This window comes from Corythoichthys intestinalis, chromosome 4 (assembly GCF_030265065.1).
Source record: "Corythoichthys intestinalis isolate RoL2023-P3 chromosome 4, ASM3026506v1, whole genome shotgun sequence".
In the NCBI taxonomy this organism is placed as follows: Eukaryota; Metazoa; Chordata; class Actinopteri; order Syngnathiformes; family Syngnathidae; genus Corythoichthys; species Corythoichthys intestinalis.
Window position 1 is genome coordinate 27,512,913 of NC_080398.1, and position 26,199 is coordinate 27,539,111.

General features: G+C 41.1%; 1 protein-coding gene across 2 annotated transcripts in view; it reads right to left on the reverse strand.

Annotated features, from left to right (window-relative positions):
* LOC130915152 (CD209 antigen-like protein E) overlaps positions 1–25,386 on the reverse strand; it is a 37,879-nt gene extending 12,493 nt beyond the window's left edge. The window contains exons 1-7 of one of the 2 annotated variants that reach the window (XM_057834959.1): positions 25,167–25,386; positions 15,937–16,020; positions 14,664–14,747; positions 13,795–13,899; positions 10,379–10,465; positions 10,139–10,290; positions 7,163–7,275 (exon numbers count right to left, since the gene is read on the reverse strand). In XM_057834959.1, coding sequence (XP_057690942.1) covers positions 7,163–7,275; positions 10,139–10,290; positions 10,379–10,465; positions 13,795–13,899; positions 14,664–14,747; positions 15,937–16,020; positions 25,167–25,281 — 740 coding nt within the window. In that variant the 5' untranslated portion in view covers positions 25,282–25,386. Of the gene's footprint in view, positions 1–7,162; positions 7,276–10,138; positions 10,291–10,378; positions 10,466–13,794; positions 13,900–14,663; positions 14,748–15,936; positions 16,021–16,215; positions 17,228–25,166 lie in introns of those variants that run through there. The other variant, XM_057834958.1, reaches the window with a different exon arrangement.
* Between the last annotated feature and the right edge of the window lie 813 nt (positions 25,387–26,199).

Here is a 26,199-nt window from a genome sequence, read left to right on the forward strand (position 1 = left end):
TAATACAGACACAAGATGACGGACAAGGGGGCGGAACCATACAGCGAGCACGTGGTTTTGTGACGTCGGTGGGTAGGGTCTATAGATGTGTAATATTTTACAACATCATTGAATTTTAACACTTTGGATTGAGTAAGTAAATTATTGGTGTTATCTAAAAAAATCCCACTTTATGTATGGTCCGGATTGCTCGTTTCTGTAATATAACTAATAGATTTATTGCACTTTGGTAGGTGTTTCCCCATACCTCATGAAAAGTATGGGAGTACTAAAGTGCAGTATAGGGTACGAAGTTCAAATGACAGATATTTGGAGGTTTTGTTTTTTGTGTATCTAATATAGGGTTTCCATGACAATTTGTTAACTACTAATGTCATGTTTATGTGCCTTCTCAGTTCTTTTCTTTCCTTTCCAGCACATTATGCAGCTGGATGGGCGGGGCTGTGCTGCACACCTGTGGCACATTTGGAGCGCTCATTATTTAAGGACTCCTGTCACCGTCTGCGAGTGTCGGACTATTGCATTTGCTTGTTACCTGCTTTGCTTACCGCTGTGTGCTCATCGTCACCCTTGGTGCTTCCCGACATTCTTCGATCGTGTTCTGGTTTGATCTCATTTACCTTTGTGTTTTATTGGGATTTTGTAATTATAATTTTGTACTGTTATATTCACGCCATTTTGGCGTGCTCTCTCAGTTGTATTTTCTTACTCGCGTTTTCTAGCGTGCTCTCTCAGTTGTATTTTCTGACCCGCGTTTTCTAGCGTGCTCTCTGTTGTATTTTCTTACCCGCGTTACTTAGCGTGCTCTCTCAGTTGTATTTTCTTACTCGCGTTACTTTGGCGTGCTCCCTTTGTTCTCGTTTTTTTTGTAATAAATACTTCTAATTTCAAAGTCTGTGTTTGGATCCATATTGTAACATAACAGAATAGTCCGACCATGGATCCCACAGATTCTGAAAGTACTCGTCGTGTAATCGCCTGTCACGGTCACGTGATCAGCCAGCACGAACAGTCACTGCGTGAACTAGCAAACGCGATCGGCTCGCTAATTACACGAGTAGAAAAGATGACGTCACCTTCACAGTCTTGTGGCATAGTTGACGCTGCGGTGGCGCCCGATCAGCTCCCTCCCTCTTCGATGGGTCCGCCGGCGTCCTTTCGGGAGCCGGTGTTGCCACACCCCCATCGATATGAGGGAGAACCCGGTGCTTGCCGACAATTTTTGCACCAGTGCTCCCTTGTTTTTGACCAACAGCCATACACATTTGCGAGTGATAGCTCCCGTGTAGCATATGCCATGAGTCTCCTCGCCGGTAAAGCTGCTACGTGGGCCATGGCGGTAAGCAACTCTACACCCACGATCCGTCAGTCATACGAGACTTTTAAGACTGAGTTTATGAGGGTTTTTGACCATCCGGTTAAAGGCAAGGAGGCAGGCAGCCGCCTGCTGGATTTTTTTCAAGGCGATCTGTCTGTGGCGGACTACTCCATTCAGTTCCGCATTTTGGCCGCGGAGTGCGGTTATGGCGAAACGGCTCTGTGTGGTATTTTTCGGCGGGGGCTGTCGCCTGCTGTCAAAGATGAGTTGGCGGCCCGGGATGATTCATCGGGTCTGGAGGACCTGATTTCTCTGTCCGTGCTTTTGGACAATCGTCTGAAGGAGCGCGAGAGGGAACGAGCCATGGAGACTCGGGGACGTCGTTGGCCTTCGCCGCGGGGCGGCCCGACAGCGGACCGTGCAGATGGCTTCGTCGAGCCGTCATTTGTCTCCACGCCGACGCGGGGTCCAGGCTCGACAGGAGTGGAGCCTATGCGACTCGGTGGCGGTCGTCTTTCTGCAGCGGAGCGACGGAGACGGATGACAACGGGTTTGTGTCTGTACTGCGGCTTGCCGGGGCACCATGTCGCCGCCTGTGACGCGATCCCTTCAGGTCGCCTCGGATCTTCGGCCGCTGGGGCTCCCCTCGCCCGAGGGGGAACGAGATTCAGGCATGACCGCAGTCCATCGAACGAGTTGCCTCGCGACAAATTAAATGAACCAATACACCCTCGAGGTGATTTGAGACTGCAACTGCCGGGAGAGGTGTCATATAGTGGGATTAATTTTAGGTTTACTGCTTTAGTTGATTCGGGGGCGGATGACTGCTTTATAGACCGAAGTGTTGTTGACGCTCTTAAATGTCCGTTGATAAAACTAGCTCGGCCTAAAAAGGTTTTAGATCTCGATGGGCGACCCCTGGCGGACGTGAGATTTATTACGCCTCCGCTCAAAACAAAGCTTTCCGGTAATCATTTTGAGATCCGTAGTTTTTTAGTGATGCCGTGCAAGTCGGCTCCAGTTGTACTTGGGCTCCCCTGGTTAAAAGTGCATAACCCTAATATTGATTGGGCCAAGACACAAGTAGTGACGTGGAGCTCATTTTGTTATGCGCACTGCTTACGTTCTGCATGTTTACTTCCTGGTCAAACGCAGGCGGCCATCGAGCCGGTCAATTTGGAGAATGTTCCGGCCGAATATCATGACCTCCAGCACGTTTTTAGCGAAGAGCGTGCCAAGACCCTGCCACCGCACCGTCCGTACGACTGTGCAATTGAATTATTGCCTAATGCCGCGTTGCCTAGCTCTAGATTATACCAGGTCTCTAAACCGGAACAAGAGGCAATGAGGGAATACATCTCCTCTTCCTTAGCTGCTGGCCTTATTCGCCCGTCATCTTCTCCTTTGGGGGCGGGGTTTTTCTTCGTCGGCAAAAAAGATGGGGGTCTTAGGCCGTGTATCGACTATCGGGGTCTCAACGAGATCACTATCAAAAATAAATATCCGCTGCCGTTGTTGGATTCGGCTTTTGCTCCGTTGAAATCAGCCACAGTATTCACCAAATTAGACTTGCGCAGCGCTTACCACTTAGTCAGGATTCGTGAGGGAGACGAGTGGAAAACCGCTTTCAAAACCCCGCTCGGGCATTTCGAGTACCTGGTCATGCCTTTCGGCCTAACTAACGCACCTGCTGTTTTTCAGAGCCTCATAAATGATATATTGCGTGACATGCTAAATGTGTTCTGTTTTGTTTATTTAGATGACATTCTGATATTTTCTAGAAGCCTGCAGGAACATCACCAACATGTCCGCATGGTTCTGCAAAGACTACTAGAAAATAAACTGTTTGTCAAAGCTGAAAAGTGTGAGTTCCACCAAGGGTCAATCCAGTTTCTTGGTTTTATTGTGGAAAAAGGGCAGCTACGACCTGACCCAGCTAAAATTAAGGCAGTAGCAGAATGGCCGACTCCCACTTCACGTAAGCAATTACAAAGATTCCTTGGGTTTGCCAATTTTTATAGGCGTTTTATCCAAAATTATAGTATGAGGGCTGAGCCCCTGACCAGGCTGACCTCTAACAAACGCCCCTTTGTTTGGTCTCCAGTGGCAGAGGCCGCATTCGTAAGTCTTAAACGGTCATTCACGAGCTCGCCCGTCCTTGTCCATGCTGACCCAGATCTTCCTTTTGTGGTCGAGGTTGACGCGTCGAGTTCCGGAGTGGGGGCAATCCTGTCCCAGAGGTCTTCAGTCGACCAGAAACTGCACCCCTGTGCCTTCTACTCCCGCCGCCTCACCCCTGCCGAGGCGAATTACGATGTGGGCAACAGGGAGCTGCTCGCTATAGTCCAGGCTTTGCAGGAATGGAGGCACTGGTTGGAGGGCACAGAGGTACCGTTCCAAATACTTACCGACCACAAGAACCTGCAATACCTTCGGGCCGCCAAGCGTCTCAACTCACGCCAGGCCCGTTGGGCATTACTCCTGACGCGATTCAACTACGTGATCACTTACCGTCCAGGTTCAAGAAACGGGAAGCCCGATGCACTTTCAAGGCTTCATGAGCCAGCGGGGGAGGAGCCTTCGGAGGAGCCTGTTGTTCCTGGAAACCTGATAGTCGGCGCGCTACGCTGGGAGGTCGAACGGCTTGTGGAAGAGGCCCTGCAAGGCGTTAAGGTGCCTGGAGGCTGTCCTGCTGGCAGGCTATTTGTTCCGGTTGCTCAGCGTGCAGCAGTGCTGAAGTGGAGTCACACTTCAAAGTTCGCCTGCCACCCGGGTGTGTCCCGCACATTCTTCCTACTTTCCCAAAAATTTTGGTGGCCAGGTATGAGAAAGGACGTCATGGACTATGTTTCTGCTTGCTCCGTCTGCGCTCGGGGCAAGGCAGTCCACCGTGCTCCAGCAGGACTCTTGCGTCCCTTGCCTGTTCCATCTCGCCCTTGGTCCCATGTTGCACTTGACTTCATCACTGGCCTTCCACGCTCCAGGGGTCATTCCGTCATCTTGACAGTGGTGGACAGATTCTCCAAGATGGTACACTTCGTCGCTCTCCCAAAGTTGCCTTCGGCTCTGGAAACCGCTGACTTGCTGGTAACGCACGTGTTTCGGACTCATGGCATCCCGTGTGACCTCGTCTCCGACAGGGGCCCCCAGTTTGTCTCCCGGGTTTGGGCAGCGTTCTGCAAAGCCTTGGGGGCCACGTCAAGTTTGTCTTCTGGTTACCACCCACAGTCCAACGGGCAGACTGAACGGGTCAACCAGGAGCTGGAGGCCGCCCTCCGTTGCGTCTGTCACCTGCACCCAGCTTCCTGGTCTTCACACCTCCCTTGGGTGGAGTACGCTCACAACACCCTCGTTTGCTCAGCCACCGGGAGGTCACCTTTCATGACCGCATATGGGTTCCAGCCGCCGCTATTCCCGTCTCAGGAGGCCGAGGTCGTTGTGCCATCTGTCCAGGTGCACCTGCGGAGAGCCCATAGGGTCTGGAGAGACACTAGGGCGGCACTTGTCCGCACGGCAGCCCGCAACCGTCTGATTGCTGATCGCCATAGGAGACCCGCTCCAGCTTATCGTCCGGGCCAGATGGTCTGGCTGTCGGCGCGGGATTTACGCCTTGCTGGGACTTCTAAGAAGCTAGGCCCTAGATTCGTGGGCCCTTTCGCGGTGGACTCTGTGGTGAACCCTGTCGCAGTCAGGCTGAAGCTTCCCAGCTCGATGAAGATTCACCCCGTTTTCCACGTCTCGCTGCTCAAGCCTGTCTCCACCTGTCCTCTGAACCCTCCGCCAGTGCCTCCTCCTGCTCCTCGCATAGTCGACGGTGGACCAGTGTACACGGTGCGTGTCATTCTCGATTCCAGGAAGAGGGGTAGGGGGGTGCAGTACCTGGTCGACTGGGAAGGTTACGGCCCTGAGGAACGTTCCTGGGTACCCCGCTCCTGGATTCTCGACCCGTCACTTCTGCGGGATTTCCACTCCCTCCATCCGTTGAAACCAGGTGGTCCGCCAGGGGGCGTCCGTTGAGGGGGGGGTTCTGTCATGTTTATGTGCCTTCTCAGTTCTTTTCTTTCCTTTCCAGCACATTATGCAGCTGGATGGGCGGGGCTGTGCTGCACACCTGTGGCACATTTGGAGCGCTCATTATTTAAGGACTCCTGTCACCGTCTGCGAGTGTCGGACTATTGCATTTGCTTGTTACCTGCTTTGCTTACCGCTGTGTGCTCATCGTCACCCTTGGTGCTTCCCGACATTCTTCGATCGTGTTCTGGTTTGATCTCATTTACCTTTGTGTTTTATTGGGATTTTGTAATTATAATTTTGTACTGTTATATTCACGCCATTTTGGCGTGCTCTCTCAGTTGTATTTTCTTACTCGCGTTTTCTAGCGTGCTCTCTCAGTTGTATTTTCTGACCCGCGTTTTCTAGCGTGCTCTCTGTTGTATTTTCTTACCCGCGTTACTTAGCGTGCTCTCTCAGTTGTATTTTCTTACTCGCGTTACTTTGGCGTGCTCCCTTTGTTCTCGTTTTTTTTGTAATAAATACTTCTAATTTCAAAGTCTGTGTTTGGATCCATATTGTAACATAACAACTAAAAACACCCAGATATTTTGCTTCATTTGCTTTTTCAGTTGTTACACCTTCAATAGTCATTTGCAACTCAGAATTTGCTATTAGATTACCAAACAGTATTGCTTTTTTATTCTTAATATTTAAGGATAATTTATTTATATCCATCTACTTCTTTATGGCTTTTAGTTCCTTATTTACGGTAGTAACAAGCTCGCTATAATTATCACTACTATAGAATATGTTGGTGTCGTCAGCAAATGATATAAGTTTTAATACATTAGATCCGTCAAAGATATCATTTATATACAAAATGAACAGTTTAGGTCCCAACACAGACCCTTGAGGGACACCACAACCCATTTGTAGTGTGCTAGATATGTGTTGGCCAACTTAACATATTGTAGCCTTTCCGTTAATCTTCACCCAGTACCCAGCCAAACCTCGAATTCCATATTTTCCTAATTTATTTAGTCAAATTAAATGATTCATTGTGTCAAATGTCTGTTTAAGATCAATAAAAACACAAATTGTGTGTTTTTTTTTTGTCTATGCATTTGTGATTTCTTCAAGTGCGTCAATTATTGCCATTGGTGTAATTCTTTTAGTTCTGAATCCATAATGTCCCTGATTTATTATCAGATGTTTTTCAACAAAATTTTCAAGTCTAAAATTGAACAGTTTCTCCAGAATTTTTGAAAACTGGAGCAATAGAAAAAATTGGTCTGTAATTGGAAAAACAATGCTTCTTATCATCTTTGAATAGTGGAATTACTTTAGCAATTTTCATCTTTCCAGGAAAACAACCACTTCGGAATGATAATTGAATATACTGTATATGTTAATGGTTTTGCAATATTCAAAATAAATCTTTTAACCAAATACATATTGATATCATGACAGTCAGTAGACATCGTACTTTTACATTTAAATACAGTATTTATCACTTCCTGTTCATTTGTTGGTGAAAGAAAAAATGAATAGGGATTTTTCTTGATATTTGAAAAATGTTGGTCAGATCCTAAGTCAGGAATATTAGCGGAGTTCAGTAAACAAGTTATTTTGTCTTGTTATAGGCTATAGTTATCTCAATAACTTATATAAGTATGTTACTTTAACAGATGCCTATTCACCCTATTATTTAATGTATGGAATGAATGTACTCAAAATTTCGATTTATACTGTAGTGTGAATTATAGACTTTTCCTTTTCACTGTACATTTTTTGGGGCTGACGTGACTGATACTCCAGTGTTATTTGAAGTCCGAAAAATACAGTACTCACGTGTCATACCCGTCTTCCCTTAGTGGTGTGCCGTCGATCCATTGCCATTGATTCCCGCTTCGGTGTGGACCGAACCAGTATCTCAAGCCGTTCCCGCTTTCACTCAGGAAGGTCTAGAATGGAAAGCCAGTATTGGCATCATCGCTGAGTTTTGCGAGACACAGTCTACACAAATGCATAATGCAACATCATTTATTATCTGAACATCAAACCTTTTTAAATCTATGACATTTCTCAATATGTTTACGAAGTAGAAGTGCTCCATTGTACAAAAAAAAGGGTTTTATATTTTTTATGTACGGGCAATTAAGTTTTGGTCCTTCCTGCTTGTCATACTGGATGGACATTGTGCACGCGTCAGATGTTACGGTAATCATAATTTTAGGCATGCTTTATGATTTTTTTAAAAAAACCCTTAAAGGGCACTCATTTAACTTAAAGTGCGTATGACAGGATAAAAAAAAAGTCTTTCATGAACATTATTATGTGAATTACAATCATATTTCGAGATGATTCGACTATATACAACAATTTGGCAACGCGCAGATGACGAGAAATTAGTCTTTTAATCTGCCATTTAGCCCCGCCTGCCTTTATAGTGCTCTAGCGTCCCCAAAAGGAGGATGACGTCAGCAGGGTCATGAGTTCATCTGATTTAGAATTCGGCCCATTGAGGGGGAATTATTTAGATGAGGAAAATGCGACGAAGAGAGCAGCAAAATGTCATTGTTTCAATCTATCTACTACAACATTTTTACAGGGTATTGTTCTTATCCAAGTATTTTTCACAATTGCTGAATAAATGGTATGGTCATGACATATAACAGTCTTGTGCTAAATGGAATATGAAATATTAAAAATGCATTTATTCAGTAGGACATGGCAAAATTACTCCATAATGGTCAAAACTGTCGACTTCTTGGCACCTCCTGAACGATATTTTATGCCACCGGAGTTAGCCGGCTTTTGTCGCTTCCCTGCCCCGGCTTCGGAGAGCGTAAACAAACCAGGACCTTTGACAGCTAGCCGACATGCTAACCCAAACCGAGTGACGTCTCAGTCTTGTTTTCGTTTTTCGAAGCGAAAAATCTGTTATTATTATACAGTAATATAACCTACTACGCCAAAAGATGATAGAAAAATTTATCGAATTCAGCCCAGAACAACACAGCATGAGTGCCCTCTAGCGGAGAAAAAAAATTGTTACCTCTGGATGGTATACAGTGATTCCTCGCTATTTCGCGCCCTCAGTCCCTTGCCGATTTTTTCCCCAATAAAAAAAAATAAAATAAATAAATTTAGTATTTCACAGAGATGTCCCAAACCGATCACATACAGCCTCCCACCTCTCCTTCCTGCTGCTTTTCTTGCTCACCAAGCAGCTGCTCGTTAAAGTTAACGATGAGTGACAGCTCTGAAACTTTGATCTTGCCAGAGAAGCTTGCGAGAACTACCTTGAAAGGCGCCGAATGTATGAGCTTTTTAAACACTAGTGGTAATGTGCTGTGGCAACTGATTGTGTGTGTGCGTTTGTGTGTGTGTGGGGGTGTGTGGGCGTGTGCGTGTGTGTGTAAGTGAGCAGCATGAGCGGATTTCAGTGGACTCACTCAATGAAGCATTTAATAAAAACAATCATTTTGCTACGTTATTCTTGTTAAAAAAAAAAAAAGATACTTTGGGGGAAGAAAAATGAAAAAACAAGTCTTATATTAATCTCTTTCCAATGCTAAATCTAATTAAATGCAGTGACTATACCAACAACAAAAACATAAAACCCCCCAAAAAATGAATGTAAATAAGCTCTGCTTCCACTTTGCAGATTTTCGATTGTTGCAGGGTGGGGGCGGTCGCCATTAACCGCGAAAAATGAGGGATCACTGTAATGGAGTCATGTGTTTATTGTTGCGACGTCTCATTGGTAAGACGGACAGCCACTGTCAGTATCTCTAGCAAAAATAAAGTCGAAATGTGGAATGAAGACGAAAAATGTAACAAATCTACTTTAGCCCAAAGTAGCAGAATAAGGGTATTGTTTCTTCTTCACAAATCTACTCAAGTAAAAGTAAAAAGTATTGCGTGGTAAAACTACTCTAAAAAGTACATTTTTCTCAAAAATTTAAGTAAATATAACGGAGTAAATGAGTTACTACCCACCTCTGAGTTAGAAGTCAGTTAGTCAGAGGCTCTGACTAGTACTGTATTATATATATGGCGGAAAACACTCAGGTGACTTGAAGTTCCGCTCTCAGACCCCCAATTTGGCCATTTATCAAAATTGTCCTACATCATTGGAAAGCTTAACATCTCAATTTTCTGGGGGAAGAAAAATTTTGAACAGGAGGGCATTTAAAAAAAAAATTATAATTTTTTTTTTAAACAGCAAAACCCTTTCTGGAGGCGAGAGCAGAATTAAAGACATAACGATATTAACGATATATTATCGCGTATCTACCTCTTTTGGATCCAAAAACTCCATGTAACATGTATCACCGAGTGTCAAGACACAGCTGTGAATGGCTACAGCCGGATTTTTGGGGAATTTTAAGGGTGAAACATGGTAATATACCAAGGCTCGCGATGCAGAAATCGCAGAAATCAAGTAGCGGTCGAGATCTTCATTTTCATATCCCTACCCTTTTAAACGTTTTTTTCCATTTTTCTTTGGATCGATTATGTATCATAAAAATATTGGGGAAAATGCGACAGTAATGAAAAAAATACAATTAAGCGATAGTTATGAGATGATATCCGTGACTTTTTTACAGACGCCAATTTTTTCAGTCATTTCATTTTTTCATTCTGACGTCATTTGTTTAAAACTTTTAAATTAAAACCAGACACGTGTCAAAAGAGCTCTAAAAGTGTGCGTCTGTTATTTATCCTATTTAGAAGATTTATCTATATTGTTAATTTTTTTTTGTTAATTAGCATCAGCAAAAAAATGTTCACCAGTGGTGTCAAAAGCGTGAAGACCACCTGCACTTTGGCACTTTTGATTATGGCCAGATGTCCACCTTTCCTTGTACAGTAGCTCTCGCTCTCAGGCTTGCTCAGGTTGAATGTGGAAAAGAAGAAACAGGACTGGTCTAGCCTCACCCACCCGCGAGGGCACGGGTAGCAGCAGCGAACTACATGAAGCAGCATGTCATTTGTGAAAAGAAGGCCAATGTAAATGTACAGCACCGATATATTAAGCTTTACTTGTGTGGCACTTACATCGGTGTTCATCTTGAGGTGTCAAAGCACTGCACTGGTCTTTGTCGCATGTCTCCTGAATCCAGCTGGCTTGGTTTTTCGGATAAACTGTGAAACCACATTTCACTAATATTTCAGATAAAGGTTGAGGAGGCGTTATAAGCAGCATAACATGGAGACAACGATCTCGTAAAACATGCAGGGTTGGTACGGGCAGGGCTGTCAACAGACTTGCAGGGGCCGGGGACCAAAGACCATTATAGGGTCCCCCCACCCCACCCCTGCCACCGGCTTGTCACGACAACATACGCAGTACTTTTAACGCTTTGCAAGCAATGACAGTGTAAATTTTCAAATTATCTAATTTGAGATGGACAGTTAAATTTAACAGACCGTAATGTGACACAATATAAACAAACAATTTCCATCTATTTTCCCATGTAGGCTACAATACAATACAACTGAGAGTGCTATGCCTGCCTGCTAAGCAACAAAACGGTATAACTAAACATCCTGTGCCTGCCCCCTCCACGTCCCAGGGGTTATCAAGCCCTCAAAAAGTGATGCGCCAAGACTTTTTGGACAGCAAAGTCATTTATAACATCAGTGAAATCCAGTTTTTGAGCAAGCTCACGCTCAATGGATAGCATGGCTAGGTTTCTCAGCCTGCCCTGTGATATAGTGATGCATGGGTAGTTTTTTTTTTTTTTTTTTTTTAATTATTTTCATTATTATTATTTTCATTTTACTGAAGGCTTGCTCTCCTCCAGCTACAGTCACTGTCAACGCCTTGTGCACCTGTTCCCCACAGACTAACATATATCGCTGATTTCCCATCATCTTCTCTCTCCTCGGCTCAACGCGAGCAGCATGTCTTATCACACCGCAGCTCAATAGGCTACAAGCGGCCAGTGACAGACTCGAATCACGCTTTGGTCACGGTGATTGTGAATGTAAACGTTCAGTGTTAGCGGCTGTTGTTCAATTATCGACATCACCGTCCACAGCCAACTCTAGCCCTAATTCTCTGGCTTCTTGTCCCACTTCATTTTTTCTCGTTCACCTCTATGATCTTCATCCCTTTTTCTTTTTTCTTTTCTTTTCTGGGCACCCGATTTATGACGACTCGCCATGTTTAGAGTTTATAACAATGACATATTTTAATTTCCCACTTCATGGCACGTACTTAGTGTACCCTTGAGTGCGCCAAAGCGGGCCAAACCATTCTCTGCTAATAAAGAGAAGGTTGTGGGGGGGTTGTTGTGCAAAAAAAAAGAAAAAATAATATGAAAAAATATGTATATATTTGAAATATTAATATGTTAAAGTTTTTAAGTATATATCGAGTAGAACATAATATTTAATCAGACAATGATTTAAATAAAAAAGAAATATGTGAATGTAAAGTAAAATAAATTAAGGGTCATTCAGGGGCCCCTATGGTCCGGAGGCCTGGGACAACATATCCGGTTGCCCCCCACCATTGTTGACGGGCTTGGGTACGGGTGCTTGAAATCATTGAAAATGTTTGGATTTTACTGTTGAGTTTTCAAGGTTTGGGAAATGCTTGATTTTTGTGTAAAGTCCTTGATAATGGTTGGAAGTTTTAGGAACACCATATTTCTCTGCATGTTGTCTAAAAATATAAATTATTCAATAAAGGAAAATACAATAAATTTGCTTAATTGCTGCTACATACTCGTTCTGAAGTCACTTTAATGTCCCATGATGTCCTAATCCTAACCCATGTCACATCATCCCTCCCAAGAGTAGAGTGCATTTGAGTCCATGGTTGAGTACTTAGGAGTTTAATCCAACGAAAAGTATACAGTTAAGTCATGGATAGGTACGAATTTTGATAGGGGGGGACACGATTTTCGATCCGATTCAATACATTTAATGCTCTGTAAAAAAAAACAAAAAAAAAACAATTGTATTTTTTGCTTTTTGCTAACGAGCAAAAATTAAATTGCCATCATATAAACATGCATTTTAGTGCATAATATTTACGTGCTTACTTCTTACTGATATGAAAAAAAATTGTATAAAAGTGCTGAGAACAATCTTTACTGTTTGTAAAGTGAGGCAGGGCACACCGTTGATTGCTACAGCTCTCTTAGCAGCTAGGTTTACTACATGAGCAAGACATCCTATTTATGGTCCGAATCCATCTGTGTCACGTACTGAATTAGCAATATTTGCAACATTATCTATAGTCACTGGTATGGATTGATTTGGCCTTCTTAACCTCATGTGACAAATGACAGTTTAGAATTCATCGATGTAGTATATGGACTACATGTCCCATAATCACTCTGGGCTCACGTAGCCAATGGCATGGGACGTAGCACATCTAGTTTGCCTTTTCATGATATCTAGTGTGTGCACGCAACCGCGCATTAAAAAAGTTAGCAAGCGCCGCTTAAGTCACGTCTGCTCATTACTACACAACACCAGCATATGAAGGCTTTCATAAACAGGACGAGTTTGAAGCACAGCGCTCTTAATTTCATTCAGCTGTTCGTTGTCAAAGTGAGGTTATTCGTTGCAGCCAAGTCGGTAACAATGTTTTGGCGGACTTCGTTGTAAATATCCAGCGTTGTGCCGAAAAATAGCCGCCCCGCGTGAAATGTCACTCCTGACGGGAGCGCCCACACGTCAACAACACCGGCGCGCCGTAGATGGTCCACAGTCACTCCTGAGCACTGACGCGGCCGGTATACGTTGAACAATAGGATATAATGGGAACGATTGGCTCCGCCGCTAGTTTTCGCCGGACCTGGAACGAAGATGCATTTTGCGCAGTTGGTAACGAACTTTTAACAGCACGTCTGCCGCACGCACGCACCTGCACGCGAGGCGATAAATCGCAGCAGAAAAATTACCGCCTTCATTTTTATATATCGCGCGATAAATGGAATTATTGCATATTGCGACAGGCTTACCGGGGGGCTGAATTCCTTCAAGGGACAAGACTCCTATAATATAATACTTAAACGAGCTCAATGGAAAACAGCAGTCTGGACGGGCACACCAAAAAAACAGATATGACAAAAAATTTGGAATTGTGCATGAAGACCTACAGTCTGAACCTAGCCTTAGTTTGTGTCTTTTCTCTCAACAAACCCACATCACTGGGTAAAATTTGTTTTTAATTTATTTCCCCCACTCCCCCCTCAAAATTTCCAAATACGTGCTGATAAATCATGGTTTCTAGAGTTTGCCCCCTCCCACTCTAATATATTCAAAATCAAACAAATGAAAATACATTTATAATATAAAGATCGGTGAATCCTAACTGCTAACCTAACTAAATTTACTTTACCCCAATCCTATTTGAGTTTTGGCAACATTTTACAATAAAGGAATTCCCAGCTGTACATGCTACTGATGCCTAATTTCCATGAAAAAAGTAACTCTTTCCAGGCAAAACTCACTTTTCACAATGAGCACAATGACGACCAGGAGCAGCACCAAGCAGAGTACACTCAGGATCAAGCATGCAACTTTGTACGGTCTCACAGTACTTTGGGCTGTTTTGGCTGACAAGAGACATATAGATGGATTAGACATTTGATGCAGGAATCATGACTTTTTTTTTTTGCTAACCTTTATTGGGCATATATGTAATTTATTAGCTGCCATTGACAGCGCTTGCGTCCAATCTATTTGGATTGGACGTCTAAACCCCGTCAATGACATTGAAACTTGAGCATTCACAGCTTCCCGCCAGTCTTTCCGATTCAAATAAAGTTGAATGGGGAAAAAATAGTGTGTAATTCTGTTTTTCCTCATTGTGATTTAATTAACTTAGTTTTCAGTCACATTTCAAGAATTTATCAATGTATTTATAATTTCTGAAGACAAAAAATACAATTATGATAACTACATTTCAAAATATAGAATATTTGCTCATATTTGAAGTTTTTCAAAGACCAAAAATAGTCATTTGCTCTGTAAGGTCAACTTCTGAAACGCTGTGGATGTTGTTGTCTGAGCAGACTCAGCGAATCTACATAATATAGTTGTGGAAAAAACACTGTAATTTTGTAAATAAGAAACTTGGTTGTAGGCAAATTGCTGACAGCAATTGTAACGCAAAACAAAATCCCAAAACTTCTGCTTTTGAGGCCTTCATAGTCTCATTAGAATTCTTTTTTTCAAAGAAACTTCTGTCATTTTCTTATTAACCTATTCATGCTGAGGCACGTTAGCACTTAAAATTTCCTAAATGTTCTCTTTTATTCATATATTTTTATTAACAAATATCAAATACTTGAAACACACGTTATGCAATTGGGTCTACCTGTATTTGCAATGTTTGAATAGATATCTTCAGATGGCCTTTGCAGACCAGCGTAGTGACTTGATCCAGCTGCTGCGTCTTTCTCTAAACCACAATTCAAGATGGAAACAGTATGCGGATTTTTTGGGAGTCAAAAGAAGTTGAATAGAATAGAATAGAATAGAATAGAATAGAATAGAATAGAATAGAATAGAATAGAATAACACTTTACAATAAGGGTCCCTTAATTAACATTAGTTAATGCATTTTTGGACAATAACTAATGTTTACGTAACATGACAATAATTCATTTAATCCCTTATCTAACCGTTATTAATATATTGATTAACATGAATTAATGCATTAGTTAATGCATTTTAAGAGAATAAATAATGTTTAAGTAACATTACCATAATTCATATAATCCCTTGTTTAACATTTAGTAATATATTGTAACTAATAGTTTGGTAAATTACAAAAAAAAAATATATATATATATAGGCCTATATAGGGTTAGGGTTTAGGTTTAGGCTTAGGGTTTGTTAACCTAAGCATTTATAATTTCATAGTTAAGGGACACCTGTGCTACACTTTGCAATAAGGGTCCAAAAAGCATTCAGTAATGGTTAATAAAGGTTAAGGAAGGGAACTTAAGCATTTATAATTTCTTAGTTTAGGGACACATGTGCTACACTTTACAATAAGGGTCCAAAAATACTTAAGATTAATTCACATATACATTAGTGCATTAATAAATAGTTATTAATGTATACCGGTACTAGTAAATGATTGCTATTTTAAAATGAGAAACATTGCTCTGTGAGTGCTTCAGTGTTGCTAACCTAACCTTAAGTATGGTATTATTTCACGTGAACGTACCTCATGAGTATTACTTAACCTTAATTAACCATTACTGAATGTTTTTTGGACCCTTATTGTAAAGTGTAGCACATGTGTACCTTAGCTAAGAAATTATAAATGCTTAAGTCCCCCCCCATAACCTTAATTAACCATTACTGAATGTTTTTGGGACCCTTATTGTAAAGTGTAACACATGTGTCCCTTAGCTAAGAAATTATAAATGCTGAAGTTAACAAACCTTAACCCTGTATAGGCCTAAATATTAACTAATGTTAATCAAGGTACCCTTATTGTAAAGTGCTACCTAGAATAGAATAGAATAGAATAGAATAGAATAGAAAGCCTTTATTGTCAACTTCACAATTTCTTCTTTTAATTATTTGTTTTTAACAAACAAAGGTACTTCAAATACACAATATGCAATTGGGTCTACCTGTTTTTACAACAGTTGAATACATATCTTCAGATGGCTTTTGCAGGCGAGCGTAGTGACTTGATCCAGCTGCTTTTTCTTTCTCTAAACCACAATTTAAGATGGAAACAGTATGCATTTTGGAGGGTCAATAGAATAGAATAGAATAGAATAGAATAGAATAGAATAGAATAGAATAGAATAGAAAACCTTTATTGTCAACTTCACAATTTCTTCTTTTAATTATTTGTTTTTAACAAACAAAGGTACTTCAAATACACATTATGCAATTGGGTCTACCTGTTTTTACAACAGTTGAATACATATCTTCAGATGGCTTTTGCAGGCGAGCGTAGTGACTTGATCCAGCTGCTTTTTCTTTCTCCAAACCACAATTTAAGATGGAAACAGTATGCATTTTGGAGGGTCGATAGAATAGAATAGAATAGAATAGAATAGAATAGAAAGTCTTTATTGTCATTGCAGATCACAACAGAGATTTAAAGCTTGGCCATAACATGCACCACATTAAACAAAACTTAGGTTACAGTTACAGGTACAGGTTACAGTGTACACCGATTGGAAATAAAGTGAATAAGTGACTAGCAGCAAGTGGTGATATAATGGTAATATAACAGTGCGTAAATGACAATTTCCAGAACTTAGACTACAGGGTGACCCAAAAAAAAGTTTACACTGCCATAATACAACTTAAATGCCATGTTTATTCATCTTAGAATTAGAATTTAATCACAAATTATACATTATTGTAAAGAACATGTACAGTACACTCTATTTTTCAATGTGTCCTCCCTTAAGTGTCACAACAGCCTCCAGGCGCCTACGGAACGCTTGACAGGTCTTCTTTATGTAGGATGCTGTCATCTTTTCCCAAGATCTAACAATGGACCTCTCCAAGGCTGCCACAGAAGTTTGTGGCTTCTTACAGGCACTGTCCTCCACAGTTGCCCATATGCTATAATCCAGGGGATTGAGATCTGGACTCTGGAGTGGCCACAAATCACCATGTCAATCAACTTTTTGGTCCGCACAGATCGGGCACTTCCAGACCCAGGTTTTCGTGAGGCTGTTCCAGTATCTTTCAGCTTCTTTTTAACTTTGTAGACTGCACATCTGGATATTCTCAGATTTGCTGCAATCTCAGTAGGTGTCAGACCGGCATGCAGCAATTCAGGTACAGCTAAAGTTTTCTTCATTTTCAGCAGAAGCACAGGAATTGTAGAGACGAGAGATTACCAGCTGCATTGAGTGACCTTAATGAATCACTTAAGCATGACAACCTATTTAGATATGTTTCGATGGCTTTTAAACAAGCAGTCAACTGAGTGTAAACTTTTTTTTGGCTCACCCTGTAGAGGCAGATGGCTGATTTACAGTGGGGCAAATAAGTATTTAGTCAAACACTAATTGTGCGAGTTCTCCCACTTGAATATATTAGAGAGGCCTGTAATTTTCAACATGGGTAAACCTCAACCATGAGCGACAGAATGTGGAGAAAAAAAGAAAAAAAACTGAACATCACATTGTTTGATTTTTAAAGAATTTATTTGCAAATCATGGTGGAAAATAAGTATTTGGTCAATACCAAAAGTTCATCTCAATACTTTGTTATCTACCCTTTGTTGGCAATAACGGAGGCTAAACATTTTCTGTAACTCCTCACAAGCTTTTCACACACTGTAGCTGGTATTTTGGCCCATTCCTCCATGCAGATCTCCTCTAGCGCAGTGATGTTTTGGGGCTGTCGTTGGGCAACACGGACTTTCAACTCCCTCCACAGATTTTCTATGGGTTGAGATCTGGAGACTGGCTAGGCCACTCCAGGACCTTGAAATGCTTCTTACAAAGCCACTCCTTTGTTGCCCTGGCTGTGTGTTTGGCATCATTGTCATGATGAAAGACCCAGCCACGTCTCATCTTCAATGCCCTGGCTGATGGAAGGAGATTTTCGCTCAAAATCTCTCGATACATGGCCCCATTTATTCTTTCCTTTTTCCTTTACAGATCAGTCGTCCTGGTCCTTTTGCAGAAAAATAGCCCCAAAGCAGGATGTTTCCTGCCCCATGCTTCACAGTGCACTGTAAAAAATTGCTGTAAATTTACGGCCAATTTTGAACAGTTTAAACAGTTTATTACTGTAGTTAGCAATGCATTGTGGGTAGCAAGCAATGCATTGTGGGTTACCAACATTGTATGCTGTAAACGGTATGTTAATGTTTCAATTACATGACACTAACGTATTTTTTGGAAACTGAGTTTTGACTGGAAATTTGGAGCATTGTGGCAATATAGACTATGTTTTTTGCCAATTTAAATTAAAATAACTAGACTCCGCAAATAATTTGCCATCAAATCCTGGAGGACCTAATTACCCATAATTTGGATGTTGGAGACTCTTCAGAGGATGACTTTAGATGAAATTTGCTGCTCTTCATTGGTTGTTGTTCAACTTATATTGGGATTTATGTGTACCAATTTATAAATGGTAAATTAATTAAGTCTTACTCATATTGCCTAAAATGTTTTATATTAAACTGAGGTTGAGGGTTACCTCGATGCTAGATTGCAATATATAGTATTGATGTTAATTCCTCTGGAGTGCCAGTAGAGGGCAGTTTTCTATTGGTTTGCAAAAGATGCAGCTGAGAGAATTTTTTTGGGAAATAAATAAAAGTGTCTCATATGTATCAAACAGTGGAGTTACAATACGATAAAATTTATTTTTAATTATTTCTCTATTTATATTAATATTTATTTAATAAATTTATTATGTGATTTGATTGTTAGTAGTTTTAAATTTTGATGTTGCAAATGTTAGCTATATGCATTAGCGTTAGCTGTACCGGATGATGTATGGGTGTTGCGCCTCAGACTACAACACAATCACATCGACGCAAACACCAGACTGGATGTTTGGTTGGCCTTTCCGCTATATTATTATATTATTTGACGTCGCCTCCATTCTATTCTACTCATATGTTATGTTTCTTGTTGTATCCCCACTCTGATCTAAACTGGCCCTTCTCCTAAAATTGTAGCATTTCATCACCCTGAAGGCTGATTTATGCTTCTGCGTAGCGGTGACGGCAGACCTATGCCATTAACGCAGACCCGATTACAACCCTACGCCATAGCCTGATGTGCACCTCTAAAAAGTCCTGACTATACATCACATCAACGCGCGTGACGTGAACGTCGAAGGACTGTGATTGGTCCGCTCAAAACATTGTTTCCGGTTCAGCGCAGCAACAACACCATTTCAAACATTCGCAAACGACTTCTGTGTCGCCTACGCTTCAACATTTGTATTGACAACATTTGTTGTTTAATATTAATTAGCTGCAGCTGCAAATGCACACGTTCCATCTCCATTGCCATTGTTGTCAATGACCGGTGGAAAATTAAAGGAATTCGACAAGAGTCCCCCAAAACCATACAAAGACAAAGCCACACCAATCTAGTGGTATGGCGGTGAATTACTGTGGAAACGTCACTGGCTGCAACAAACTTTGTCCCCACGTCACACATGTGACCAATGTTTACATTTGGAGTAAATTAGACAGGTGCTTTTTTGCTTCAATTTTTTTTTTTTTTTTTAACAAACTCTTACTTCTTCATATTGAAGAACAACATGGACAATTATTTTTCAACCATTGTAAAGTCAAACCCTGATAAACATTGAGAAAAAAAGCATTGAGGGCGTGAACTGGAAAATCACCGGCATGCAAGCACTATGGAAACGATGCACAGCTGGAAGAGATTGGCCAATCAACCCATAAGCAACCCAGAGCTAAAACCAGGAAAGGAAGATGGCACCCTGTTTTGGCTATGTACCCTACCAACCGACGTCACAAAACCACGTGCTCGCTGTGTGGTTCCGCCCACTTGTCCGTCATTTTGTCTCTGTATTAGCATTGTTTTCAATTGATTGAGGAATTTAAAATGCATTTCATGGAAGACCCGGTGCTTTCTGATGCCGTAAACTCGCTGGATGTGTTGCATAAAAGGCGTTATGTGGAAAAGCTTCGTTCTATACAGTCGCCAGATCCATATTTGATGCCCAAATCGATGTTTTTCGACCCACTGTCTTCACCCTGTCTGCCTGACATCTGCTACGCTGATATTTACAATTATCTTGTCCACACAAAATCAGCCTATTCCCACGAAAATTTGAAAAACTTCAAGAGCTTGGAGGCTTATAAATACTTCGTTGCTGGTTGGGTGAAACAGGTCCTCGTTTGGCAGGAATCTATCTTGTGCTTGGAAAGGTGAGTTACGAAATTTTCAATTCAAAATCTTTTGTTATTGCTAACATCCACTGTCAAGTCTAATGTATTTCATGTCATTTGTCAATGGAGTTAAGGCTTTTAATGTTTATATGGTTTAGCGATAGCACTCTCACTACATACATACGTGTATGTTGTCGGCGATTAGCCTAGCAATGATCTTAATTGTGGTTATTTGTCAGCCCCGTAGACGAGGCCAGTTTCTTTCACTTGGTACCAGCTGAATATTAATCAAAAAATAACGATGGTGGAAGAAAGGGAAGTCACAAACATCTTGAATTTGAAACTATGTCGTACTACGTCGTATGTTGTCGGCGATTAGCCTCGCAATGATCTTAATTGTGGTTATTTGTCAGCCCCGTAGACGAGGCCAGTTTCTTTCACTTGGTACCAGCTAAATATTATTCAAAAAATAACGATGGTGGAAGAAAGGGAAGTCACAAACATTTTGAATTTGAAACTATGTCGTACTACGTTGTATGTTGTCGGCGATTAGCCTCGCAATGATCTTAATTGTGGTTATTTGTCAGCCCAAAACCCTCTAAGTATATCTTAAATGCATCTTACCGGATATAAAATGACTACTACATAGTCTGTGGTGATTTTTTGGTGCCCAGTTTTCACGTCGAATTGCAGCCGTCCATTTCGCTCTCCTCTTTGGATCCCTCGGAATACGGTAAAACTTCAAGTCTCTCCTTCCATCTTCTCTGTTAGTGCAACCAACAGCCACACACGCCTTCACCATTTTGATTATTAATGTTAAGGAGCAGAAAAACACGCCATAAATAGGAGAAATGTACGTAGCCGTAACAGGTTAACACTATGTTTTGACGGACAAGTGGGCGGTACTATTCAGGAGAGCGGAGTTGTGACGTCACGTGGGTAGGGTCTATTGAAACTTGCAGTTCTGTGCAGCTGGAGACGTTGGCAAAAGATAACCAGAGAGGCAGCCGGTAAGCAGCAGAATTAAAAGATGAAATGTGCCAGCAGCGGCCATTACCACATGGCTTGACTCACCGGTGGAAATGTTTGGACAATTGTAGTATATATTTTAAGGGTAATTTGGGATTTGAGACACTGGTTTGATATTGACATTGACATTTAAAGGGTATGTAGCGGCAAAGGGGGTGTGAGACATCAATAGAATCGTTATGTGCCAAGATAACAAATATTGATAAAGTTAACAAAAAAATCAATCACATTAATGAGCAATTATCGAAAATAGATCGAAAATGACGAACATTTCCGAAAGTGTTCCGGAAACAGCCGAATGGGGCGGGGACGTCACGACAAGTGAATGAAAGTCGAGGCGGAGCCAGGTGCCATTGTTTTTTATCGACGAGAGAGTCGCGTTCGGGTTTGTTTGACCAAAACATCACTTGAATGGTTCAAAACTGCTGTGCTATGTGGTGTACAAATAGCTATTTATCGGAATATAGAATCCATGAGTTCCTGAACGCGAAAAAAAAAGCTGGACTACGCAGACAATGGGTAAAGTTCGTCCGTGCAAAGAGGGCTAATTTTCTAGACACAGCCTCCGGCACGGTTTTCTATTTTCCACCTGAAAGCTTCTCGAACTATGGACAAGTGAAATCGGGTTTTGCTAAAAGATTGCTGCTCAAAGGAGATGCGGTGCCGACCATACACGCGCAGCCACCTAAATGTCCTGAGATATCAAGAAAGAGGACGATGACTGGCAAAGGAGGCTAAGGCTAAGCAAAGGAGGGGAGCAGCCAAGCTCGAAATGGCCAGAGTGAGTACTCTTTTATAATAAAAAAATGTCACGCATTGGATACAGGACTGGACACATGTATAAATTATCGTTCGTAAAATATATAGAACAAATCCTCTGATCCCATTCATATTTGTGTCTGTTGGCAGAGCGAAAAGCTATGATAGCGCAATAAATGATAATTATTCTATGCATTCCTTTATTTTGCAGTCACAGTGTATCAGCTTCAAAAAAGAAATGCAAAACAAATCATTGGTGTTTCCCACACGATCTGCTGCCGATGTTTCATCAGTGCCATTGCTCCCCTCAATGACCGTTTCATTAAGCTGCATTGGCGTTCACTTGGGCTCCAATTGGTAACCTAAAACACCGATTAAAGCTTCGTAACTCTCCTCGTCACCATTAGATGAACATTCGTTACGTCCTTCTACGTCGGATTCGTCGCTGAAACTAGAACCGAAATTGTCTGCCATCATCGCCGCTATTCAGTATTAGAGCACTGAGCCTTTTTCTTGTTGAAGAAACACCCCTCACTGTCAATTCTGAATTCTCTTTTATTGACAACGAGGGGTGTTTCTTTATGAGGGAACCTGGAATATGTGCAGGACGAACACAATGCATCAGCATAAACAGCTCAAAACACCCCTAATTCTCCCCTCACTAGAAGGAATTATATTGATGCAGACAGGCGCTGCCCCCCTAGTGGCCGGTGGCACTCTTCACTTGTCGTGACGTCACGCACACAATCTGCCAGATCTCGGGCGCCGGTCGTTTTAGCTTGACAATCGAGCCAAATTTGTCTCATTTTCTTGTGTGTAATTACACGAAGTGGCATGATATGAATTCAAAAGGCATGCGTTTATGGATAAATGATGGAATATTAACATTTTCCCAGGGCATGACATACCCTTTAATGTATTCTAGCTTTCACTTCTTGTTGTTGTGTTAATTAAAACAATGTAATTTAATGAATTTGTCCTTTTATGGTATAAAAGTTTAAATATTTTAAAAAGTGAGATTTATTGTAATTTGAAATGTTATTGACTGTGTGCAATTTAAAGAGTTAATTGACTGTTCTAAAATAGTTGTAGTTTAAGTGCTAGAGATTCACCGTTAATGTTGAATTGTTTAGTCAAATGCAACTGTTGACATTTTCTTTTTGTATTGTTTATTGAAGGTTTTCACCTAATGGAGAAAGGTTTCCACATTGCTCAAATAAAAGAAAAAAGAAAGGCACGGCCTCGGTATCAGTTCATCAACGATTCAGCACACTCCTGCTCGTCGTTTGTCCTTGACCGATCACCACTTCTGACCCAGCCTGTCCTGCTTGACCCGATTACGCCAGATCTCCAGCCTGACCTACATGACCCGACTGCACCATCTCTCTAGTTCCTGTCAGTTTTCACTGCATGCCAACACGATGAAATAAAACCTGTTCTGTTTCGAACCTAACACCCGCATTTTTTTCTGTGCTAGACAGAAATATATGCATTCATGGACAGTAAAGTCATTTTCCCAAATAATACTGTTAAAACACAGTACATCGTTAAAAATGCAGCATACTGCAGCTCCTCAGTTGCCTGCTCTTTACTGTGAATTCTGGTGATACAGGAATATACAGTTTTTCCTGGATTACAGACTATTAAATATTTATATATTACCAAGACTGTAAAATAACAGTCTGGTAATGGCAATCCTGCTGATGGACTTTTACTGTGTTTTCTATAAATACAGGAATCAACTGTTTTTCTAGATTACGGACTATTACTGTGAAACATTTTTACATTACCAAGACTGTAGAAGAACAGTATATGAATGGCAACCCTGCTGCCAGCTCTTTACCGTTATTTTAAGCTGAAATTTTTTACAGTGTGGGTATGGTGTTCTTCGGATGTAATTCAGTATTCTTTCTCCTCCAAACACGAGAACCTGTGTTTCTAACAAAAAGTTCTATTTTGGTTTCATCTGACCATAACACATTCTCCCAGTCCTCTTCTGGATCATACAAATGCTCTCTAGCGAACCGCAGACGGGCCAGGACGTGTACTTTCTTCAGCAGGGTGACACGTCTGGCAGTGCAGGATTTGAGTCCCAGGCGGCGCATTGTGTTACTGATAGTAGCCTTTGTTACTGTGGTCCCAGCTCTCTGTAGGTCATTCACTAGGTCCCCCCGTGTGGTTCAGGATTTTTGCTCACCGTTCTTGTTATCATTTTGACGCCACTGGGTGAGATCTTGCATGGAGCCCCAGATCGATGGAGATTATCAGTGGTCTTGTATGTCTTCCATTTCCTAATAATTGCTCCCACAGTTGATTTCTTTACACCAAGCGAAGAGTGAAGAGTTACAGAAAACGTTTGGCCTCCGTTATTGCCAACAAAGGGTACATAACAAAGTTTTGAGATGAACTTTTGGTATTGACCAAATACATATTTTCCACCATGATTTGCAAATAAATTCTTTAAAAATCAAACAATGTGATTTTCTGTTTTTTCCCCCCACATTGTTTCTCATGGTTGAGGTTTACCCATGTTGACAATTACAGGCCTCTCTAATCTTTTCAAGTAGGAGAACTTGCACAATTGGTGGTTGACTAAATACTTATTTGCCTCACTGTATATAGGTATTAAGACTTACAACCCAAACAAGGGTCAAAAGAGCTCTAAAAGTGTGTGTCTGGTTCTTGGCCAAGTGTGTGTCCATGTGAGGTGAGTTAGCAAAGCTGGTTATGTTATTTATATTCATTTATTGGTGAAAAATAAGTTATTTTGCTAGTTGGAATTAGCAAAGATTTGTTCATGTGTGGTGTCGAAAGTGCAAATGATACTGTAGCTTATGATATTGATGTAACAGTGCAAAAATGCTATAATGTAATAATTATTACATATACAGTAACCAGATTATGCAGTGCCTGAGTCAGATGTCTGTGAACATATTGCTCAATGAAATGGATGTGACACTGTTGTGGCATTAGTAGTGCAATCACAGTGATAGTTAAGTGCAAACTTAAGTATGGTGACATCGCTTCGAAAGAAACAGGCAAAGACTTTCATTTCTATTTCTATTCATTTCATTTCTGTTTATGTGCTATGTTATGTAAAGCGTCTTTGAGTGTCCAAAAAAGCACTATAGAAGTTTGATGTATTATTATTATTATTATTATTCTATCCAATGCGTGTTATGACAATAGCACAAAATAATGTTTTGTACTTACTATGCGGGGTATGCGCAAGTGCATAGAGGTTTTCTTCCCGATTGTTTTCCAACATGGCTTCGTTGGCTCCAGTTTCCTCCTTAAACTGCTTTTTCTTTGTGTTAATGTTCTGCATCTCCGTGTTTTCTTTCTTCTCTTTTGCTAACTTTCAGGTTTTTTAGAAGAGTACTCACTGGAGCTGAGGGGCTGAAAAGTTATCCAGTCAAAATGTGTGACAATACGACAAGTTTTTACCTGATTGGCTGAAAAGTTGTGTGATATGGGGGAGAATAGGTTTTTACCTTAAAAGTGTCTAATCATGGTAAAAGGAAATGGGCAGAGATGTTTTAAGATGTATGTTGAAGATAGAGAATTGCAATAAGGGGAAGTATTCAACTGAACATTTGAACTTCCTGTAAATTTTGGGTAGAATTCTTGGCAAAGTGCAACACGAAATACAAAATTATAAGTGCTCATTATTATGCTTTCATCAGCTTTAATAGCGGCCAAAAAGTCTGATTGCTACGTTGACAAAAACAAAACTGTTATGTTTATTCAACACACATGAGAAAGCTGAACATCAAGGTCCCAAGACCTGTTTTTCTTTTTTTCGTTTACTATTTTTCTTTTGCCATGTAAGGAAAATGTTAAAATGTAATAGCAAGTGAAATTGCCATGTTCAGCCCCCACCCCAAATAGGAATACCCGAAAAATCCCGTTTCTAGAGAAATTGTGTGATGCTCCAAATGTGGAAAAAAAACGATATATATATTTTTTTTAATGCAACAAGTTTGTAATTAATCGTGATTTTTTTTTTTTTTTAAACAGACAGATTTGTGATTAATCTTTCAATCATCAATCACCATTGTTTTTGATGTATCTAATTTAATGTATTTGTTAAATTACACAGAACAAAGCTCACTGTATCCACCTCTACCTCCGCTGTCTCCTCCAATCTTGTTATGATCGAGGGCAAAAAATGAACAAAGTTAAGAAGTACAACAGTTTAATACAGGACTGTGGGGTCCTTAGCGTGACAAGACTGGGCGATGGT